The sequence below is a fragment of the Delphinus delphis genome, chromosome 5, assembly GCF_949987515.2.
Source record: "Delphinus delphis chromosome 5, mDelDel1.2, whole genome shotgun sequence".
Lineage (NCBI taxonomy): Eukaryota > Metazoa > Chordata > Mammalia > Artiodactyla > Delphinidae > Delphinus > Delphinus delphis.
In genome coordinates, this window is record NC_082687.1 from 33,541,556 (window position 1) to 33,563,018 (window position 21,463).

Sequence of the window (21,463 nt, forward strand, 5' to 3'; positions counted from 1 at the left end):
TGAATTTAAACTCTAAGTTTCCTATTTTGATATGCAAAAGAACTTCTAAGGAATGATTTGTTTTGCTCAGCTTTCTTAAAGGAGATATCCAAATAAATTTTAATTGATGTCTTTTTTTTTCTGTCATCGTATCTGTTTTCTGTAATTATTCTGAATAAATAAAATTATTCAAAACCACTCAATGCCTAACAATAAATGTTTGTTAAAGAGTACTGTGAATTATATTATTCCTCTTGACTTAAATTAAAGGAAAATTCAAAGCATCTTTTTTTTTCCCTTTGCCCAACTTCCACTACTGCATGAGAATGAGAAGTTCTCAGGATAATCAATAAGAAAACGAAGACACAAGTCAGCCACATCCTAGGATGTCAGTGTTTTCCTCTTTCACTAGGATAACTTACATCTCAAGAGACAAGTACAATAAGACAAAGCCTGCTGGTGTCTCTTTTTAGGAAACACTCTTGACCTTGGAAGGCCAGAAACATGCCCAGGGTCATGGGAGCCACAGGCCTGGCAAGTATGATCAGAAATGAACTGTGGAAGAATGTCAGAGATCAGGCTACTCTAATCTTTACTTTCAACCAAGAAGATCAAGGTATCCTCAAGGCCCAGATGGCTCCCATGGCTGTCCATGGTGAGAAGCAGACTAAATGTGGGACTGAAGGTCTACAAAGTACCTAAGACAGTGAGCTTTCCTAGAGCGCCATTTGAGGTACAGGATCATATTTCTATCCATTTAACATGACTAGTCACTGAGGTTTTTAAAACAAGAAACCGACACTTCTTTCTTTCACTCTCCCTTGGCTCCTCAGTTTAATCAAAACTCAAGTGAAGATACACATAATAATAAACTGTCCTGGGAGTTTACATGCGGCGGGCATTGCTCTCTGCCCTGGTTGGTATCATCTCATTGAATCTCCACAATAGCTCCACGAGGTCGATCCTATTATCATCCCCATTTTATAGATGAGAAAATTGAGGCTTACAAAGATTTGGGAACTTGCTCAAGCCCAAGTTACTAAATGACAGAGCTGAAATGTAAACCCTCTTCCATCTGGCCCGATAGGACAAGCTTTCATCCACTAGATCACTCATCCTCTGCCCAAATCAAGGACACCTGGAAATCATGAGCACCGGTAAACCACTTCCATCTTCTCTATTAAAGAGCTTCCATACACTTCATCAGTGGGCAATCTGAGATCTGCATTTTTATGGGAAAATGGTAAACCCTGAAATGAAGTTAACAGCACGGGCTTTTTAAAAGGAAATTCAAAACGTAATTGCTAAGAAAGAAAGACACAGTGTCCCACTGCATACATAGGGCAGGGCTAGTATGCCCAAAGGTCATAGAGTCAAAAGGTAAAAGTTGCAAGATTAAACAATAATCAAGATTAAGACATTTTTGTCTGTTCAATACAATACCCTACGTTAACTGATTCAACACTTTCTTTTCATATGAAAGATGGTAGTTAATGGCTTCCATCAGCTACAGGATATAATATTAAGAAATGGGCAATAATAAATCCTTCATGTCCTTTCTTATCCTTTAGCAGCTACATTTTATTCACAACTTTTTGATAGTAATAGATGCTGAAGGAAGCCACTTTTGCTAAAGAGGTCCTTAATCCATCATCGAGGGATACCAGACTCTGAACAAGACAACAGCAGATTTCCAGAACCTTTCTTCAGGTGGGAAAGGACTCTTAACAGATGCCCAGGGCTGGGTAGACATGGGCGAACAGGTAGCAGCCTCAGTCATTACAGGGCACTGAGGAAGGAAGTTGAGCAAACAGGGGCAAGATGCCCACAGACTTGACTTGTAAATACTGCAAGCAATGGGAGAGGCATATTACATGCTAAAGAGAAAAGTATAGAGGCAGGGGTAAAAGACAGAAGAGAAAGGGGGTAATTGAGAAGCTGTGTCAGAAAAGATGGGAGAGGTAAAATACAGAACCTGAATGAATAAGTTTGATTTGGACAGAGGAGAATCACTTAATCCTTGGGGACTGGATGGCACAGATACAGAAAAGTCTGACGGTGGGAGGCAAGATTTTGCCTCTGGACTCTACTGAGTAGAAGGCAGAGTAAAGGGATCAAAACATGATGCTTAAAGAGAGTAAAGTGGTGGGAGAGATGCTAAGGTGAATACCACAAAATTGCCCGACAGTGTTGAGGGCCCAGCTGATACCATATACTTAGAGCCAATCCCCATTTGGAATTCCTCCAGCTGTGCCCTACAGTCCAAGTCTTGGGGGGCGGAGGGGCATGTAAGCTAGATTGTTCTGCCATCAGTAATACGTGTACAGGTGTGGAAGAGCAAGGGTTAATTTTGTGCACCCAGGAGTCCCAGCTGGACAGCAAAGGAACTAAAGCAAGGAGAGGACTGGTTTATAAGGAAGAAAAGGAGCCTAGAAAAACATCTAGTTTCAAAAAGTAAATGCATATCAAATTAAAGACTGAGAAAGCTAAAAGCCTAGGAAGTTCTAATCAGAGACTAGCTTATGGGACATAAGCTGAGATTTAAAAGGTGGAGCAGTTCCAAATAAGAGCTGTGGGACAGGGTTCCTGGAATAGAAGTAATAATAAAAGAAATGGACAAATTCTTGGAATGGTACAACTTCCCAAGACTGAACCAGGAAGAATTAGAAAATATAAACAGAACAATCACAAGTAATGAAATTGAAACTAATTAAAAATCTTCCAACAAACAAAAGGCCAGGACCAGATGACTTCACAGGTGAATTCTATCAAACATTTAGAGAAGAGTTTACTCCCATCCTTCTCAAACTCTTCCAAAAAATTGCAGAGGGAGGAACACTCCCAAACTCATTCTGCGAGGCCACCATCACCCTGATACCAAAACCAGACAAAGATATCACAAAAAAAGAAAATTACAAACCAATATCACTGATGAACACAGACGCAAAAATCCTCAACAAAATACTAGCAAACAGATACCAACAACCCATTAAAAAGATCATATACCATGATCAAGTGGGATTTATCCCAAGGATGCAAGGATTCTTCAATATATGCAAATCAATCAACGTAATACACCATATTAACAAACTAAAGAATAAAAACCATATGATCATCTCAATAGATGCAAAAAAAGCTTTTGCCAAAATTCAAAGGCCATAAACGACAAACCCACAGCAAACATTATTCTCAATGGTGAAAAACTGAAAGCATTTCCTCTAAGATCAGGAACAGGACAAGGATGTCCATTCTCACCACTATTACTCAACATAGTATTGGAAGTCCTAGCCACAGCAATAAGAGAAGAAAAAGAAATAAAAGGAATACAAATTGGAAAAGAAGTAAAACTGTCACTCTTTGCAGATGACATGATACTATACATAGAAAATCCTAAAGATGCCACCAGAAAACTACTAGAACTAATCAATGAATTTGGCAAGGTTGCAAGATACAAAATTAATGCACAGAAATCTCTTGCACTCCTATACAATAACAATGAAAGATCAGAAAGAGAAATTAAGGAAACAATCCCATTTATCATCACGATAAAAAGAATAAAATACCTAGGAATAAACCTACCTAAGGAGGCAAAAGGCCTGTACTCAGAAAACACTGATGAAAGAAATCAAAGATGACACAAATGGATGGAGAGATAAACCATGTTCCTGGATTGGAAGAATCAATATTGTGAACATGACTATACCACCCAAAGCAATCTACAGGTTCAGTGCAATCTCTATCAAATACCAATGGTATTTTTCACAGAATTAGAACAAAAAATTTTTATGGTTTGTATGGAAACACAAATGACCCCAAATTGCCAAAGCAATCTTGAGAAGGAAAAACGGAGCTAAGGGAATTGGGCTCCCCAACTTCAGACTATATTACAAAGCTACAGTAATCAACATAGTATGGTACTGGCACAAAAGTAGAAATATAGCTCAATAGGACAGGACAGAAAGCCCAGAGATAAACCCACTTGCATATGGTCACCTAGTCTATGACAAAGGAGGCAAGAATATACAGTGGAGAAAAGACAGCCTCTTCAATAAATGGTGTTGGGAAAACTGGACAACTACATGTTAAAGAATGAAATTAGAACACTCCCTAACACCATACACAAAAATAAACTCAAAATGGATTAAAGACCTAAATTAAAGACCAGACACTATGAAACTCTTAGAGGAAAACATAGGAAAAACACTCTAACATAAATCACAGCAAGATCTTTTATGACCCACCTCCTAGAGTAATGAAAATAAAAATAAGCAAATGGGACCTGATTAAACTTAAAAGCTTTTGCACAACAAAGGAAACCATAAACAAGATGGAAAAGACAAGCCACAGAATGGGAGAAAATATTTGCAAACAAAGCAACTGACAAAGGATTAATCTCCAAAATATACAAACAGCTCATGCAGCTCAATATCAAAAAAACAAACAACCCAATCCAAAAATGGGCAGAAGACCTAAACAGGCATTTCACCAAAGAAGACATATAGATGGCCAAAAGGCCCATGAAAAGATGGTCAACATCACTAATTATTAGAGAAATCCAAATCAAACCTACAATAAGGTATCACCTCACACTGGTCAGAAGGGCCATCATCAAAAAATCTACAAACAATAAATGCTGGAGAGGATGTGGAGAAAAGGGAACCCTCTTGCACTGTTGGTGGGAATGTGAATTGATACAGCCACTGTGGAGAACAGAGGTTCCTTAGAAAACTTAAAATAGAGCTACCATATGACCCAGCAATCCCACTACTGGGCATATACTCTGAGAAAACCATAATTCAAAAAGAGTCATGTACTACAATGTTCACTGCAGCACTATTTACAATAGCCAGGTCATGGAAACAACTTAAATATCCATCAACAGATGAATGGATAAAGAAGATGTGGTACATATATACAATGCAACGTTACTCAGCCTTAAAAAGAAATGAAATTGGGTCATTTGTAGAGATGCAGATGGACCTAGAGTCTGTCATACAGAGTGAAGTAGGTCAGAAAGAGAAAAACAAATATCATATATTAACGCATATATGTGGAATCTAAAAACATGGTACAGATGAACTTATCTGCAGGGAAGGAATAGAAACGCAGACATAGAGAATGGACGTGTGGACACAGGGGAAGAAGGGGAGGGTGGGATGAATTTGGAGATTAGGTTTGACATAAATATACTACCGTGTGTAAAATAGATAGCTAGTGGGAACCTGCTGTACAGCATAGGGAGCTCAGCTCTGTGCTCTGTGATGACCTAGGTGGGTGGGATTGGGGTGGAGGGAGGTCCAAGAGAGAGGGGATATATGTATACATATAGCTGATTCACTTCATTGTATCGCAGAAACTAACACAACATTGTAAAGCAATTATACGCCAATAAAAAATAAAAAATATTTTGAAAAGACATAAAACCAGGGCTTCCCTGGTGGCGCAGTGGTTGAGAGTCCGCCTGCCCATGCAAGGGACACGGGTTCGTGCCCCAGTCTGGGAAGATCCCACATGCCGTGGAGCGGCTGGGCCCGTGAGCCATGGCCGCTGAGCCTGCGCGTCCGGAGCCTGTGCTCCGCAACGGGAGAGGCCACAACAGTGAGAGGCCCGCGTACTGCAAAAAAACAAAAACAAAAAAAACAAAAACAAAAGACATAAAACCATGCCAATTGGGAAAATGTAAAACCAGTGTGCCTGAATAGCAAGAGCTACAGTGGAGACAAAACTGGCTAAAAGGCTGTCAATACCCTCAAAGCATATGGCGGACTGACTAGGTCTGTAGGAAATAAGGAGAAGTGGGAAGAGCGAAGAGCAGAGCCAGATAATGTGTGCCTTACTGCCTGGGAGTGTGGAGAGGGATGCTGAGTATTTCAGAAGCGGTTCAAAGGAGCTTAGAAAATGGGGCAGGATGCCAACCATCTCTCTAGAGTCTCCGCCAGTCCATGGGGTTCCAGAAAATAAGCAAACAGCACTATGATCACAGATACCTAACCTCCAACACCATACGAGTGGCATGACCCTTGTCCCACCAGCATCCTTAGCCATTGACTCTTCTCTCATTATCCTCACTTTCACTTCCACAGCTTTAATTATCACCTCCAAATGAATAACTTCCAAGTTTCCATCTTCAACCTTCTGCTCTTTCCTCTACTGTAGCTCTGAATATCTAAAAAGCTTTCAAGATATCTTTTCCCAGACTACTGGCCATTAATTCATGCCCAACATATCAAACACTCAACTAAGCAAGCATCTTTTCCCCAAAACTCTTACCACCAGCTTTTCCTGTTCCTCCCACTAACCCAGACTGAAAATGTGGGATCATCTTTTACTTCTCCCCTCATCCCTTATTCAAGTTGTAGCATTTCCTTTATAATGCGTCTAAGGTCAGCCTTTCTACTACACTTCACTGCTATTTCCCTAGTTCAGGCCCTCGTAACTGAATATGTATTATTACAAGAGTCTCAGGAGTCTCCTACCTAGTTTCGCTGCTTTCTTCCTCCCACTGATTCAAGACAAATCTTCCTAAAACCTTACTTTACACAGGTCGATCTCTATTTAAAAACTCCCCACCTCTCTCTGTTGCCTCCATAGCAAAGGCCAAACTCTAGGCAAACACTGCGAGTCCTTCATGGGCTGTCTCCTGTGCCTTCAAAACTCCACCCACTACTTCACTACAGGACCAGACACACCATGATTATTCTAGTTCATACTATCGCCACATGGACTATGTATCCTAGAGTTTTAATTAAAATTTTTATTCGTTGCCATATTCATTTGATCTGTCTGCACCACAAACAACACATTCTTTTTAAATGAAGATTTTAATTCAGTAAAACTTTAAGCAATAACCTGGCATTTGTAAAAATGACTTAGCATAGTTTCCCTAATGGACTATGAAAATATAAATTATTTCTAAGGTTGCTCACTTTTACTTTATAATTTAGAAGACAAAGGGCTCATTAATAGAAGTCTGGTGTTTAGTTGTAAATAAAATTAATATATCGTCAGATTTGAATTCTCAGAGGAAGGAAATCTTACTGATCACAACTTTCAGAAGGCCATCCTAAATGATTCTCTTTTAGAGGTGATCACGCCTAGGAATGCATTACACATTTTTATGCAAAAAAAAAATTTTTTTTTGCAGCTATCCTGGAATGTATCCATGACAAGTTGTAAATAAAAACCTACATATCACAACACAGGACTCCCTGGAAGGTCCATATCTAGTGAAACCTCCATCCTGATCCACCACATAAACCCTCCCACCTCCAAGTTCCCTTAATTCTTACTACACCAACTACTTTCTACCACATAGTGTAGATTACCTCAAATCCTTATGATAACATGCTCTCAAAATGAATTACAGTGTGTGATGGTCAACATGACTGGGCCTCATGATGTCCAGATATCTGATTAAATGTTATTTCTAGGTATGTCTGTGGGGGTGTTTCTGGCTGAGATTAACATTTGAATTGCTGGACTGAGAAAAGTAGAATGTCCTCCCCAATGTGTGTGCATATCATCCAATCCACTGAAGGCCTCAACAGAACAAAAAAGAGGAGAAAGGATGAATTTGCTCTTTCTGTCTGACTGCTGAGCTGGGACATCAGTCTTCTCCTGTCCTCTGACTGGGACTCACACCATCAGTTCTGGCTCTCAAGCCTTCAGACTTGGACCGAATTATACCACCAGCTTTCTTGAGTCTCCAGCTTGCAGCCAGCAGATCACAGGATTTCTTGGCCTCTATAATCCCATGAATCAATTCTTCATTTTATATTTCCTACTGGTTCTATTTTTTTGGAGAACTCTAACTAATATACAACATTTTATGAGTGAGGAACTAGGGCCAGGAAAGTTAACAGGGATAGTAAATGGTGAAGTCAGAACTGAAACCAAGGTTTTGTACTCAAACTCCAGTGCTGTCTTTTTTCAGGCTGTCTTAATAAAAGACTCCATAGAGTAATAACTGATACACAGAACAAAAGACACTAAGATAGGAAGAGGACCAAGGTGGCTAGGATGACCCTGAGCTAATCTCTTCCCACAGACACATCAAATCTATGCCTACATACAGAGCAACTCCTCCTGAAGAAGACCTGAGGGCTGACTGAACAGCTTCTCTACATAGAAGGACCACATAGAAATGGGTAGGAGAGATAGAGACACAGTATCCATGGGAACTCCACCCATGAGGCAGCAACCTAAGATAGGAAGGGATATTACTGAGGGGTCCAAGCACTGATTCACCCACCCTGGGACATAGTGAAAAAACAGCTGTTTAAAGGGCACATATACTATACAGCAAAGAAATCCATCTACTAACTTTAGAACTCCTGCCAAACAGGTGGAGAACTGCTGGAGCCCTCTGCAAGATCAGGGGTGCTGGTAGAGCATTGTTTTAGTCCACCAAGGACTTCCCCAGACCCACGACTGCTCCTGCTCCAGCTGTCCTGCTAAGGTGGCCCTGGTGTTGTGCATTCCAAGGACTGCCCCTGACCTGCAAGCAGTCCACACAGGGGCATTCCCACAGAAGACCACTCCTTCAAGACTGGGAGGGAGAGCTGTTTTCTCTACTTTGTAGAAACAAACACCAAAAGTCAAGCAAAAGGAGGATACAGAAGAATGTGTTCCAAACAAAAGAACAAAATAAAACCTTAGGGGAAAAAAAAAAACCCTAATGAAACAGTGATAAATAATTTACCTGATAAAGAGTTCAAAGAAATGATCATAAGGATGCTCACTGAATTTGGGAGGAAAATGGAGGAATTCAATGAGAATTTCAACAAAGATTAAGGAAATATAAGAAAAACCAATCAGAGAAGAAGACCACAATTAACAGCAGATTAGATGACACAGAAGAATGGATAAGCAATCTGGAATAAAGAATAGTGGAAATCACCCAATCAAAACAGCAAAAGGAAGAAAGAATTTTTTTTAATGATGATAATTTAAGGGACCTCAGGGACAACGTCAAGTATACTAACATTCACATTATAGATATCCCAGAAGGAGAAGAAAGAGAGAAAGTGACAGAAAACTTATTTGAAGAAACAATGACTGAAAACTTCCCTAACTTGGGGAAGGAAACAGACATCCAGGTACAGGAAGCACAGAGTCCCAAAGAAGATGAACCTAAAGAGATCCACACCAAGACATAATTAAAGTGGCAAAAGTTAAAGTAAAAGTGAGAATCTTAAAGACAGCAAGAGGAAAACAACTAATCACATACAAGGGAAACCTTGTAAGACTATCAGCTGATTTTTCAGCAGAAACTTTACAGGCCAGAAGGGAGTGGCAGGATATATTTAAAGTGCTAAAAGAGAAAAAAACTTACAATTTAGAATATGCTATCTGTCAAGGTTTTCATTCAGAATTGAAAGAGGGATTACAAAGTCTCCCAAAAGGCAAAAAATAAAGGAGTTCATCACCACTAAACTGCCTTACAAGAAATGCTAGAGTCTTCTTTAAGGCCACAACTAGAAATGACAAAACATACATATATAAAAAAAAATCTCACTGGTAAAGGTAAGTATAGTAATTGCAGTGGATGAGGCACTTAAGTGCTAGTATGAAGGTTAAAAGACAAAAATAGTACAAATCAACTATAACTACAATAAGTAGTTAAGGGATACACAAAATTTAAAAGATATAAGATATGACATCAAAATCATCCAATGTGGTGGTGTAGGCAGTAAAAATGTAGGCCATGTACAACGAGCCCACAGCTAACACCACACTCAATGGTAAACATCTGAAAGCTTCTCCTCTAAGACCAGAACTGAGACAAGGATGCCCACTCTTGCCACTTCATTCCACACAGTACTGGAAGTCTTAGCCACAGCAATGTGGTAAGAAAGAGAAATAAAAGGCATCCAAATTGGAAAGGAAGAAGTAAAACTGTCACTATTTGCAGATGACATGATACAATAAATAGAAAACCCAAAAGGCTCCACCAAAAAACTATTAGAACTAAAAATGAATTCAGTAAAGATGCAGGATATAGAATAGAAATCTGTTGCATTTCTGCCCACTAATAATGAAAGAGAAAGAGAAAGAGAACTATCAGAAAGAGAAATTAAGAAAACAACCCCATTAACAATTGCATCAAAAAGAATAAAATACCTAAGAATAAATTTAACCAAGGAGGTGAAAAACCTGCATTCTGGAAACTATAAGACACTGATGAAAGAAACTGAAGATGACACAAACATATGGAAAGATACACCATGCTCATGGATTGGAAAGATCAGTATCATTAAAATATCCATACTACCCAAAATAATCTGCAAATTCAATGCAATTCCTATCAAAATATCAATGGCATTTTTCACAGAACAAGAACAAATAATCCTAAAATTTGTATGGAACCACAAAAGGCCCCAAATACCAAAGCAATCTTGAGAAAGAAGAACAAAGCTGGAGGTATCACACTCCCAGACTTGAAACTATACTACAAAGCTACAGTAATCAAAACACTATGGCACTGATACCAAAACAAACACAGAGAACAATGGAACAGAATAGAGAGCCCAGAAATAAACCCATGCTCATATGGTCAAGGGGGTAAGAATACAATGGGGAAAAGATAGTTTCTTCAATAATTGAACAGTGTTGGGAAAACTGGACAGCCACATGTAAAATAATGGAACTGGACCACTTTCTTATACCGTATACAAAAATTAACTCAAAATGGTTTTAAAGACTTAAATGTAAGACTTGAAACCATAAAAATCCTAGAAGAAAACATAGGTAGTAACTTCTTTGACATCAGTCTTAGAGATATTTTTTGGCATATGTCTCATCCAGAGAGGGCAACAAAAGCAAAAATAAACAAATGGGACTACATCAAACTTAAAAGCTTTTGCACAGTGAAAGAAACCACGGACAAAACTAAAAGGTGATCTATTGAATAGGATATCTGCAAACAATGTATCTGATAAGGGGTTGATATCCAAAATATGTAAAGAACTCATACAGCTCAATAGCTAAAAAATAACCCAGTCAAATATGGGCAGAGGACCTGAATAGATATTTTTCCAAAGAAGACATACAGGTGGCCAACAGGCACACAAAAATGTGCTCAACATCACTAATAATCAGGAAAATACAAATTAAAATCACAGTGCGATCACCTCATACCTGTCAGAATGGCTATTTCAAAAAGACAAGATGTGGAGAAAAGGGAACCCTCATGCACTGTTGATGGGACTGTAAACTGGTATAGCTACTACAGAAAACAGTATGGAGGCCCCTCAGAAAACTAAAAATAGAGCTACCATATGACCCAGCAATTCCACTTCTGGGTATTTACCCAAAGAAAATGAAAACACTAATTCGAAAAGATACATGTACTTCTATGTTCATTGCAGCACTATTTACAATAGCCAAGATATGGAAACAAACTAGGTGTCCATCAACAGATGAATGGGTAAAAAAGATGGGATATATATACACACATATATACAATGGAATATTACTCTGCCATACAAAAGAATGAAATTTATGGCAACATGGACAGATGCAGAGGGTATTATGGTAAGTGAAATAAGTAAGAAAAAGAAAGACAAATACCATGTGATTTCACTTGTATGTGTAATCTAAAAAACAAAGCAAACAAAACAGAAACTGACATAGGTACAGAGAACAAACTGGTGGTTGCCAGAGGGGAGTGGGGTATGGGGACTGGTGAAAGACGTGAAGGGAGTAAGAGGTACAAGCTTCCACTTATAAAATAAATAAGTCTTGGGGATGTAATGTGCAGGAAATATAGTTGATAACTGCAACAACTTTGTATGGTGATGGATGGTAACTGGACTTACTGTGGTGATCATTTCATAATGTATAAGAGTATTGAATCACTATGTTGAACACCTCAAACTATATCATATTGTATGTTAATTATAACTCAATAAAAAAAAAAACATACTAAGTTACTCTGTAGACCAGAATCATGCCCTGCACAGATGAAAGGGAGCCCATGAGGACTCATGACCCATCACACCAAGGCCTTTGCCACAACTTACATCACACTGCCTCCCCTCTATGACTTTCACAGTGTTTTTGTCTGTGGCAGCGTAGGGGGTGGGGTAGGGGTGGAGGATAGCTATTGAGAGGTCATTTGAACCTTGCTTGAAGACACATGGGATTCCATAAACCCATAAGGAGATGTTACAAGCTTCCAACGTAAGCAAAATAGGTTTCTCCCTTCATTGCCAGACACATACATCTAACTAAAAACTGAATACACAATTTAAATTTTTTCTGCTTTTTGTGCAAGAGAATTTTTTTTTTAAGATTTACTTATTATTTATTTTTGGCTACATCAGGTCTTAGTTGTGGCATGAGGGATCTTTCGTTGCAGCGTGCGGGCTTCTCTCTAGTTGTGGCGCACAGGTTCCTGAGCGCATGGGCTCTGTAGTTGTGGCGCATGGGTTCCAGAGCACGTGGGCTCTGTAGTTTGCAGCACACAGGCTCTAGTTGAGGCACACAACCTCAGTAGCTGTGGCGTGTGGGCTTAGTTGCCCCGTGGCATGTGGGATCTTAGTTCCCTGACCAGGCATCAAACATGCGTCCCCTGCACTGTAAAGCAGATTCTTTACCACTGGACCACCAGGGAAGTCCCAAGAATTTTATTTGAAATGTCATTTTTACTTAGTCCTCAGCATTCACTATGTCAGGCAAAATAGTCTTCATCATTTCTAGAAGTCTTATTTACTAGCATTTAATAATATATAGCATGCATTCAGGACTTACTATGAGTCAAGCATTGCTTTGAGCCTACATGTACTAATTCATCACACACAAAAAAACTTTATATCAAGCTGATACCATTGTTATCCATATTTTCCAGATGAGGAAACTGAGGCACAGTGCCCAAGATGACAAGTAGTGGAGCTGAGATTCAAACCCAGGCACACTGATCCCATAGTCTGGCTATATTTTAGCTTAATTTTAGTCTTCAAAGCTAAGAACTCTCTACCATGTAATGTCAATCATCTTTAGTTCTAGAACCAAGAACTAGACAAAGTACTTGGAAGTTATACATTGACTGTAGCTAGAAATGTATCCCACAGATTCCAGGCTATACCCCTCCTATTACATAGCCAAACAAATTATCTGATCATCTTTCTCAAGCAGGAAAAGGGGAAAGGAAGTAAAGCCAGCTGATTGGCCTTGGGTAGCAGCTGGGTCGGGGACAGGGAGAGGAAGGCTACCAAAAGGAAGTCTGAGAGAATTCTACAGCCAATCTCAAGTACCTAAAACAGGTCATCAAAGCAAAGCCAGAAGCACATACCAACACATGCTGGGAACTACAATGGAAGGCCAGCAGGAGTCGGATAATCAGGGAAGATGACAGTTGGCAGGTAATCTAGACTCATCCTGGAGACAGATGCAAATGACCACTGTGGAAATCTCACATGCTTTCAGTGTGTGTGTACAGACAGGTCAGGTCCATTCAAAAGAGCCAGAATGAGACAATCATATATGGTAATGCAATTCTATGACCATCAAAGCTGGCACACACTAGGTAAGTACATAAGCTTGTATGTAAGGTAAGCAGTAAGAGTATGTCTGTAATAACATAAGGGATAAACAATGCAATTCAGACCATAAAATTCCAAAAGATCAATGATAAAATATATGGAGGAAAGAAACTTTACAATAAATTTAATATACATACAAATGAAATGTAAAAAAAATAAAATAGAAAGTAAAATCCTTTACTAGCTCTACCACTGGCTAGTAAATTTTTTTTCATTATGCTCTTCAATACAATTTAACAAAAGTGTTGATCTTCCAGTATATGAGATTGAGAACACCAGGAATTACAGGGACTCAAATACCATTAAATTGTAACAGCACAAGGCAATCACAATCCATCGTCTTACTAATACAAGTAAACAGCTGTAACACCATAAAGAACATTAAGAAAAGAGCTAGACAGAACAAGGGAACATTTAGTGGGAGGAGGTGGCATTTGAGATATGCCCCAAATCTCTCTGGTGTCAAGAACAGGCAACAGAAGACAAGGAACAATGTGGACAGAACGAGGGTGGCAACAATGAGTATAAATGAAGGGACAAATGAAGGCCTTGGTAACTAGTGTGGTCCAATTTGGGGAGGAATCAAAGATGACATGAAGGTGTTAGGAAACATCTTCCTTAATTCAAGGTTGGCACTAGGACAGCCTACCTCGGCATCCCTTGCCATCATCACCACCCAGACTTCAGGAGAGGGACTGCCAGCCCTGGACACTTTGACGAAAGCTACTTAATAACCCTTCCCTTAAATCATACCACCCCAAGAGGTGTTTTGGGTTTTCCATTTTTACCTCCACAGTACAGTTGAGACAAAGTTCACACATTTAGAAAGACTTTCCTAAAGGATGGGGATTCATAAAAGGAAGTAACCGCAAAAGATGTAATGAATCAGAAACAAGATATAGGTTAGTCCTTCTCAGGCCACGGAGCACAGTTGGCATCAGGCCTTCCCATCTCCCACATCTTCCCAGATGGTCGATATTATGTTTAATGCCCAGGCACCCCTCCTAGTCAGGCTCCTCAAAGTCAGACCAGGAGAGCAAACACACGAGCACAGCAGGTACTCTCTCTCACAGCCCGTGTGTGGGATCCCAAGGCCTGCTTTTTACACAATTAATTTATATGAGCCATGACCTTGTTTTGCACCCTTGTCACTCTCAGCAATGAAACACACAACCACTCCAACAAATAGCAAAATCACAGACAGACACACACCAAATGCATAAATACATCTATAGAAGGGATCCATTAACAAAATATAGAAAGTTTCAAAAAGGAGCTGATTAATGAAGGTTGGGGGAAAAAAGAAAAAGAGTAGAAGATAAATGACTTCGATTTAAAAAATGTCAGAATTTGAGATGTCAAAAATACTTCCAGGCAGAGATACGTACCAGGTAGAGAAATGTTAATCTGCAGTTAGTAAAGGAGGTCGACCCTGGAGATGTTAAAAAAAAAAAAAAAGTTGCAGTTCTGGAAATACTTAAGTAGAAAGTATAGAAAAGATCGAAGTGAGAGGAAGAAAAAACCTTTGGAAACGCCTCTATCACACTGAGTAGGGGACACAAGGAGAAATTGGCAAGACAGAGACAGAGAGGATGCAGTGAGACAGAAGGCAGTGAAGATGATGCATTCAAGAAAGAGGAAGTGGGCAGCAGCCCAAAATGCTTTAGAGAATGAGTCAGGTTAAACTAAGAAAGCCCAGCGGATCTGAAATAAAAGAACACAGCTGCCTTTGGAGAGGCAGAATTTAGCATAGTGGTGGGGGAGATCAGAACAGGGCGGGAAGGGGTGATCAGCAAGTGGGGGTGGGGCATATGCCTTCACATGGAGGAGGGAAGGAGATGGGACGGAGGACTTGGGACTCTACACTTGTCTGGCACAGGGACCTGGCCTCACTGCTGCCTCCCCAGCACCAGCACGAGTTCCTGGAATGTAATACGTACCCCATAAATACTGTTCATGGAATGTTGTTTATTCAATGAACGTTGTTGTCTAATTAAGCAAATGAATTAGTGAATGAACACAGTACTGATATTTGGGGGAGTACAAGAGAATAATCTTGTTATGGAACGTGTGTAATTCAGGTATGAAGGCTGCAGTTACATTGTTTGAAGATCTGGTCACAAGATAAAGTGGCACAGTGGATAAGAATTCCCCTGCCAATGCAGGGGACACGGATTCGAGCCCCGATCCGGGAAGATCCCACATGCCACGGAGCAACTAAGCCCATGTGCCACAACTACTGAACCCGTGTGCCACAACTACTGAAGACTGCGTGCCACAACTACTGAAGCCCACGCACCTAGAGCCCATGCTCCACAAGAGAAGCCACTGCAAGGAGAAGCCCACGCACCACAATGAAGACCCAACGCAGCCAAAAATAAACAAATAAAAATAAATTTATAAAAACAACAACAACAACAAGATAAAGGCTGTCAGTGTAGTTCACATGGTTGGATTTAGCGTGGGGCAGAGAGTGGCAGTCTCACTGCCAAGAGAGACTGAGGTTAGTCTCTTTGATAGTAATCTGAAGAAAAAGAGAGCCTTTCAGGCCAGACACTAGAACTCAGAGGCAAACACAGGAGCAACTGCCTTGACCACGAAAACATCAAGAGGTGCTGAAGGGAGTTCCCGAGGGGCAGGCTGTCAAGAAGGGGCTCTCCACCTGGGGGGCAGTGGGGAGCAAGGAACTAAGAAATCCAGACAAGCGCCCACAAGGTTGTTAAAACCCTTTGGGGCTAGAGGTCAACCATCTCAGGCTGCTACCAGTTCTTGTCCTCTGTATTAAATCCCTTTGTTCGGCCCCACATTTAAGGTCTTTGGAAAGTTCCAATTTGGGTCTGAGAACATGGAAGCGTTCAGCCAGCACTGGGGGATGGGAGGGTGGCTGCCCTGGGGTCACAGTAGGAGCATAATAAGAGTGGAATAAGCCCAGGGATTAGTGTTGTGGAGTAACCACCAAGACACCTAGAAGTCTCAGGCTTTGTTTTATTAGGTGACATGGTATTCCTTTACAGGGAATCCAGGAAAGAACTTTTTTTTTTCCCTGTCATTTCTCATTTGGGATTTTTATGGTTCTGACGAAGGAGAATTGAGCAGAGATGAGGTCTAAAGGGAGAAAATGGGTAAAGGGCAACAGAAACGTTCAACTGTAAGAACTGATATAATGTAATTAAACAAAGCCCTGGAAGAAAGAAGAGGCTATGAGATCCAAAGGGAGTGGGGGAGGTTTGTTTTTACAAAGTGGTATAAAGAAAGATTAAGAGTAAAGAGATCGCGAGCAGATGGAAGACACTCTGGGTGAGACTTAGGGGACAGAGTCAGCGAAAGAGCTGATGCAGCACAGAAAGCTCACAAAGCTGCTATGGTGAGGTCGGAGAGCCCAGTGTATAAGAATGTGTCTGCAATCTTGAGTGGCTAGATTGCTGGAATTTCCAGAAATTCTAATCAGCACCCTTTAATACTACCTATAACAATACTTGGCAACCTGAAAGGTTTTTTGCGATTGAAGATGCAGTCTTGCACTTGAGGCAAGTTCAGCTCACCATAATGGATCTGCCACATACCAAGTCATAATAATGGGATAAACTCACACCTCATGGCAGAATCATCTCACAATTTTAGAAACAACTCTAAAAAGACAGGTTCTAATTAAAGGAATCATAATTAATTTACGCTGCTTATTTTCCTTTAAATAGAGTCCAGTTGTACTGTTTCACACCAAGATCCTTAAGGTCTTCCAGACGGAAGAAATTTTGGAAATTATCTAATCCAACCTCTCATCTATTATGACTTCAGTTTTCAACATCCATGGGAGACACAAAATTGGTGCCCACTGGCAGCATGTGCTCCTCTCCATTTCTCAGCCACCTTTGCAGTACACCTGAGGCCACGTGGCTAAGCTCTGACCAATGGGACATTGGTGGACCTGATCTAAGTCACTCCCAGCCCTGGCCCTACCTTGGATGGAGAAGGACCAATCAACCTGCATCGTATCAGACTCTGCTTGAGATGTAAATAAACTTCCATTATGTTATTCATCGGCATTTGTGGATCTGTTTCAGCAGCAAGCATTAATTGATTTTCAAGCCTTCTTTTAATAACCTAGCAACTCAATGAGTCGTCAGTCATGACAGAGAAAGGAATGGAGATTATTATTACCCACAGAGCAAAAGGATTAAAAAGGAGAGAAGAAGTCAGGTAACTCATTTTTAAAATACAGTGGCATCTTACTTATCTAAAGGATATTGAGACATGACTTATCAAGGCTAAAGCCTCACCCTGCCCGCACCACCTCCACACCAGAGAACAAAGAAATAAGCCATAGAGGTCTTAAAACAACCCAGCTTGAGAGCTAAATGGAGTTTTAGAGCTTCACTCACTAGTTAGCCTCTCAGGCTCTATTTATTTATTCAAATTATCTTGGAGTAAATAAACCAGTCTTGGAAATCTAGTTTGTTATCTCACATCAGATAAATACTAGGAAATTGGAAGCCATAAGGAGTACTGCTAGAAGGGTGCACATCACAACATTCTGAGATCTGTCTATAAAGGATATCATCCATTTTATAAAGGATGATTGAGCCCCGCTACTCCTGAATCCAGAAGGCATCACTGGAGGAGGTCAGCCCGCAGCTGGTAAAAATGACTTATGTCCTCCACTACCTCTCGTAAACTTCCAGAGAAGGTAGGACAATGTGTAAGAAGTCTCTGGAAATAGTTACTCAAAACAGTCTCAGTGTTTAAAGGCATACACTTGTTTACTTGAAAAACCAATGTGTGAGGGCCACCTCACTTCCCCAGGTGGCCACATAATGATCCTCAAATATATGCGACATTGCCATTTGCACACTGTTAAAAAGTAAAACCGAGAAAGGGTTGTTCCTCCCAAACCTATCTGGGTGCTCATATACAGACTGAAGGAAATCAGCATTCCATAAGCAAAATCAGGATCCAAATATCGTGTGAGGTAGAAAAGACCTTAGAGACCATTCAGAAAAGTTAGGTGACCAGAGGGCACCCATTCATCTCCCTGCAGAGGAGGAACCAGAGCCCATGTCCCCTGCCTTCTCAGCTTGGGTATAACTACCCACATCACAATTCTCCTTCCTTGTACTTACTCACAACCTCTCCATCCCTTCCCAGGCCTCCCGATAGGCCTGATGCACTCACCTGCAGAAAGCAGTGTCCGACTGGGGCATGCTCCAGAAGGGTGGCGTTGTACACCTGCTTCAGGAAGATGGGCTCGTTGTCATTCACGTCACCCACAGTGATGCTCACAAGGCAGGTGGCAGAGAGCGGGGGCTCTCCGAGGTCTTGGGCCACCACTCTCAGCTCTACGGCCTCCTGGACTTCTCGGTCCAGACTCCGGGTGGTGCTAATCACACCAATTTCAGGATCGATGCTGAAGGATGGTCCACACTCAGCGGTGGCCCTCAGAGCCTCCGGGTTGCAGCGCGCTGGGAGAGGGACCAGCGCGTAGCGCAGCCGGGCGTGGTCTGTGCCCGGCTCATCCTCATCGGAGGCGCTGACGCACACTACCGCGGTGCCGGGGGCCGCGGCCTCGGACACTGAGGCCCGGTAATGCTCCTGGCTGAAGAGAGGCGGCTGGTCATTGAGGTCAGAGATCCGGAGCAGCAGCGTCTCTTCCGTGCTCAGCGGCGGGGTTCCCGCATCCGTGGCCACCAGTCGCAAATCATACAGGTCTCTGCTCTCCCTGTCTAGGGGCCCCTCGACGCAAAGAAAGAATACCCCTGAGGAGCCTCCGGACCGCAGCGCAAAGGCTCCCTCACCGCCCTCCAAGGCCAGCGAGATGCTCCCGCCCCCGAGGCCCATACCGAGTTCCCCGACGGCCTCCTCTGCCTTCTCTGGGTCACCGTCCGCGTCGGACACGGAGACCCGAGCCACATAGTCGCCTACTCGAGCGCCCTCAGAGACGCGCGCGGCGCCTCCTTCGGTAAGGAAGAGTAGATGAATGGCGGGCCAGTTGTCATTCACGTCCAGCACCGCGATGGACACGCGCACGGTGGCAACCTCGGGCTCGGCACCTCCGTCGCGGGCCTCCACCACCAGCTGGTGCCAGGCTTGAGCCTCGCAGTCCAGCGGCCTCTGCACCCGCACCACCCCGCTCATCTCCTCCACCGCGAAATAGGCCGCGTCGCCCAGTGTCCCGCCACTGCCACCCGTCCCGGGCGCCTGCCGAGAGCGGATTCTGTAGCGCACGTGGCCATTGGGCCCCAGGTCACGGTCGGTAGCGCGCACACGACAGACCTCGGCGCCTGGCAGTGCGTCCTCGCGCACGGTGGCGCGGTACTCGCTCTGCTCAAATACGGGTGGGTTGTCGTTCTCATCCAGCACGCGCAGGTCCACCCGCAGGCTGCCCGTGCGCCGCGGGCGACCGCCGTCCCACGCCTCGATCTGCAGCTCGTGTGCTGCCACTGCCTCTCGGTCCAAGCGCCGCAGCAGCACCAGGTCTAGGGGCTCAAGGGGCGACGAGGACGGCGGCGACTTTGGTGACACCGGAGCCCCGTAGCGCAACTGGAAGAATGGTCCTGCGGGGTCCTCAGAAAGATCGGACGGTTGCACCAGGGTGTAGCCCTGTATGCTGAACAGCCCAGCGTCTGGGTCTTGGGCGCCTGGCAGGCGGAAGGCTGTACCTGGCGGGCTGAGCTCGGAGACGTCGAGTTGCAGGGAGTCGCGGGGAAAGCGGGGCGAGTGGTCGTTCACGTCGTTGACGCGGATCTCCACCTGCACCACCGCGCCCAGCAGCGTGGCGGCCACGAAGCTGTAATGGTCCCGCCGCTCTCGGTCCAGGCGCCGAGCCGTGCGGATGATGCCTGTGTCCGGATGCACGTGGAAGTCGTCCAGCAACGGGGAGTCATCCGAATCCTCAGACAGAAAGAAGCCACCCCCCTCCTGCTGCTGCTGCGTGGCCGGCAGCCCCGCGCGGATGTCGCCGACTAAAGTGTCTGGAGGAAGGCCCTCGTCCACGGAAAGGCTGAGGTTGAACACCTGGGCAGACGAGCCCGAGGCCGCCCACAGCCATGCGTGCACGAAGAGCCCGAGCAGGAAGCGCTGCGCCCTGGCGGCGCCGCCGCCGCCCGGCAGCCCGCTGGGTGACCCTCTGCTCCCGGGGAGCAGGAGGCGCTTCCCGGCCGGAGCCCCGAGCTGCTGACGCCCTTCGCCCATCCTCCGCCCAGAAGGGCTCATTTCTCCAGCTCCTTGGGAAGGCTCCCGGGTAACTGCCAGGTTGTGGCGCGATGGCAGAAAAATCCAGGAGCCTCTTCAGTGTCTGAACCAAAGAAGAAAAGACTTTGTTTGGCAAACAAAACCAACAGACACAGGAGTTCCCGAGGTTACATCTGCAACTGGTGAAAACGTCCTCCGCCCGCAGCTCGCGCAGACAGGGAGGGAAGCTCTAGCTGCCTCTGCTGCTGCAGCCACCTCTTCAGCCCCTGGATTTCTTTAAACGAGTCTCATCTCTTTTCCTCTCTCCTTTTATTCTTTTTACATCTGTTCCTTGTTCTTCTCGGCTGGTTGTTTCGCCCTGGTAAAGTCAGGTGCATTATTCTTTTGCCAAATAGAATGAAATTATTTAAAGCGCACACAGAAGGAGAGGCTGGGGGTCGGGCCGGGGAAGGGGGTGGAGTAAGGGCGGGAGGCCGGGAGCAAGGGCGCGCGGGGCCGGTGCGGGAGGGAGGGAGGGAGGAAGGAAGGGAGGAGGGAGCCGCGGCTTGGGCTGCGGTGTAGTCAGCGGCTCCGGGGGCGGCCGCACCCGCCGCGTCTCGGGGAGCCGAGAACCGCGAGGCTCCCCTCCGCCCCAGCCCCCTCCGCTCTCCTCCCGCGTCGTGACGCGGCGCACACCCGGGCAAACTCCCACCTGCGAGGCGCCGCTGCAGTGGGGCCCGTTCGTGGCTGGGCTGGGGACGGAGCAGAGGGAGGCA

The 21,463-nt window shown here is 43.6% G+C and overlaps 1 protein-coding gene across 1 annotated transcript in view; it reads right to left on the minus strand.

The window, feature by feature from the left end:
- DCHS2 (dachsous cadherin-related 2) overlaps window positions 1–21,002 on the minus strand; it is a 295,589-nt gene extending 274,587 nt beyond the window's left edge. The window contains exon 1 of the mRNA XM_060011654.1: window positions 18,693–21,002. Within this exon, the coding sequence (XP_059867637.1) occupies window positions 18,693–20,729 (2,037 nt within the window). The 5' untranslated portion in view covers window positions 20,730–21,002. The remainder of the gene's footprint in view (window positions 1–18,692) is intronic.
- Between the last annotated feature and the right edge of the window lie 461 nt (window positions 21,003–21,463).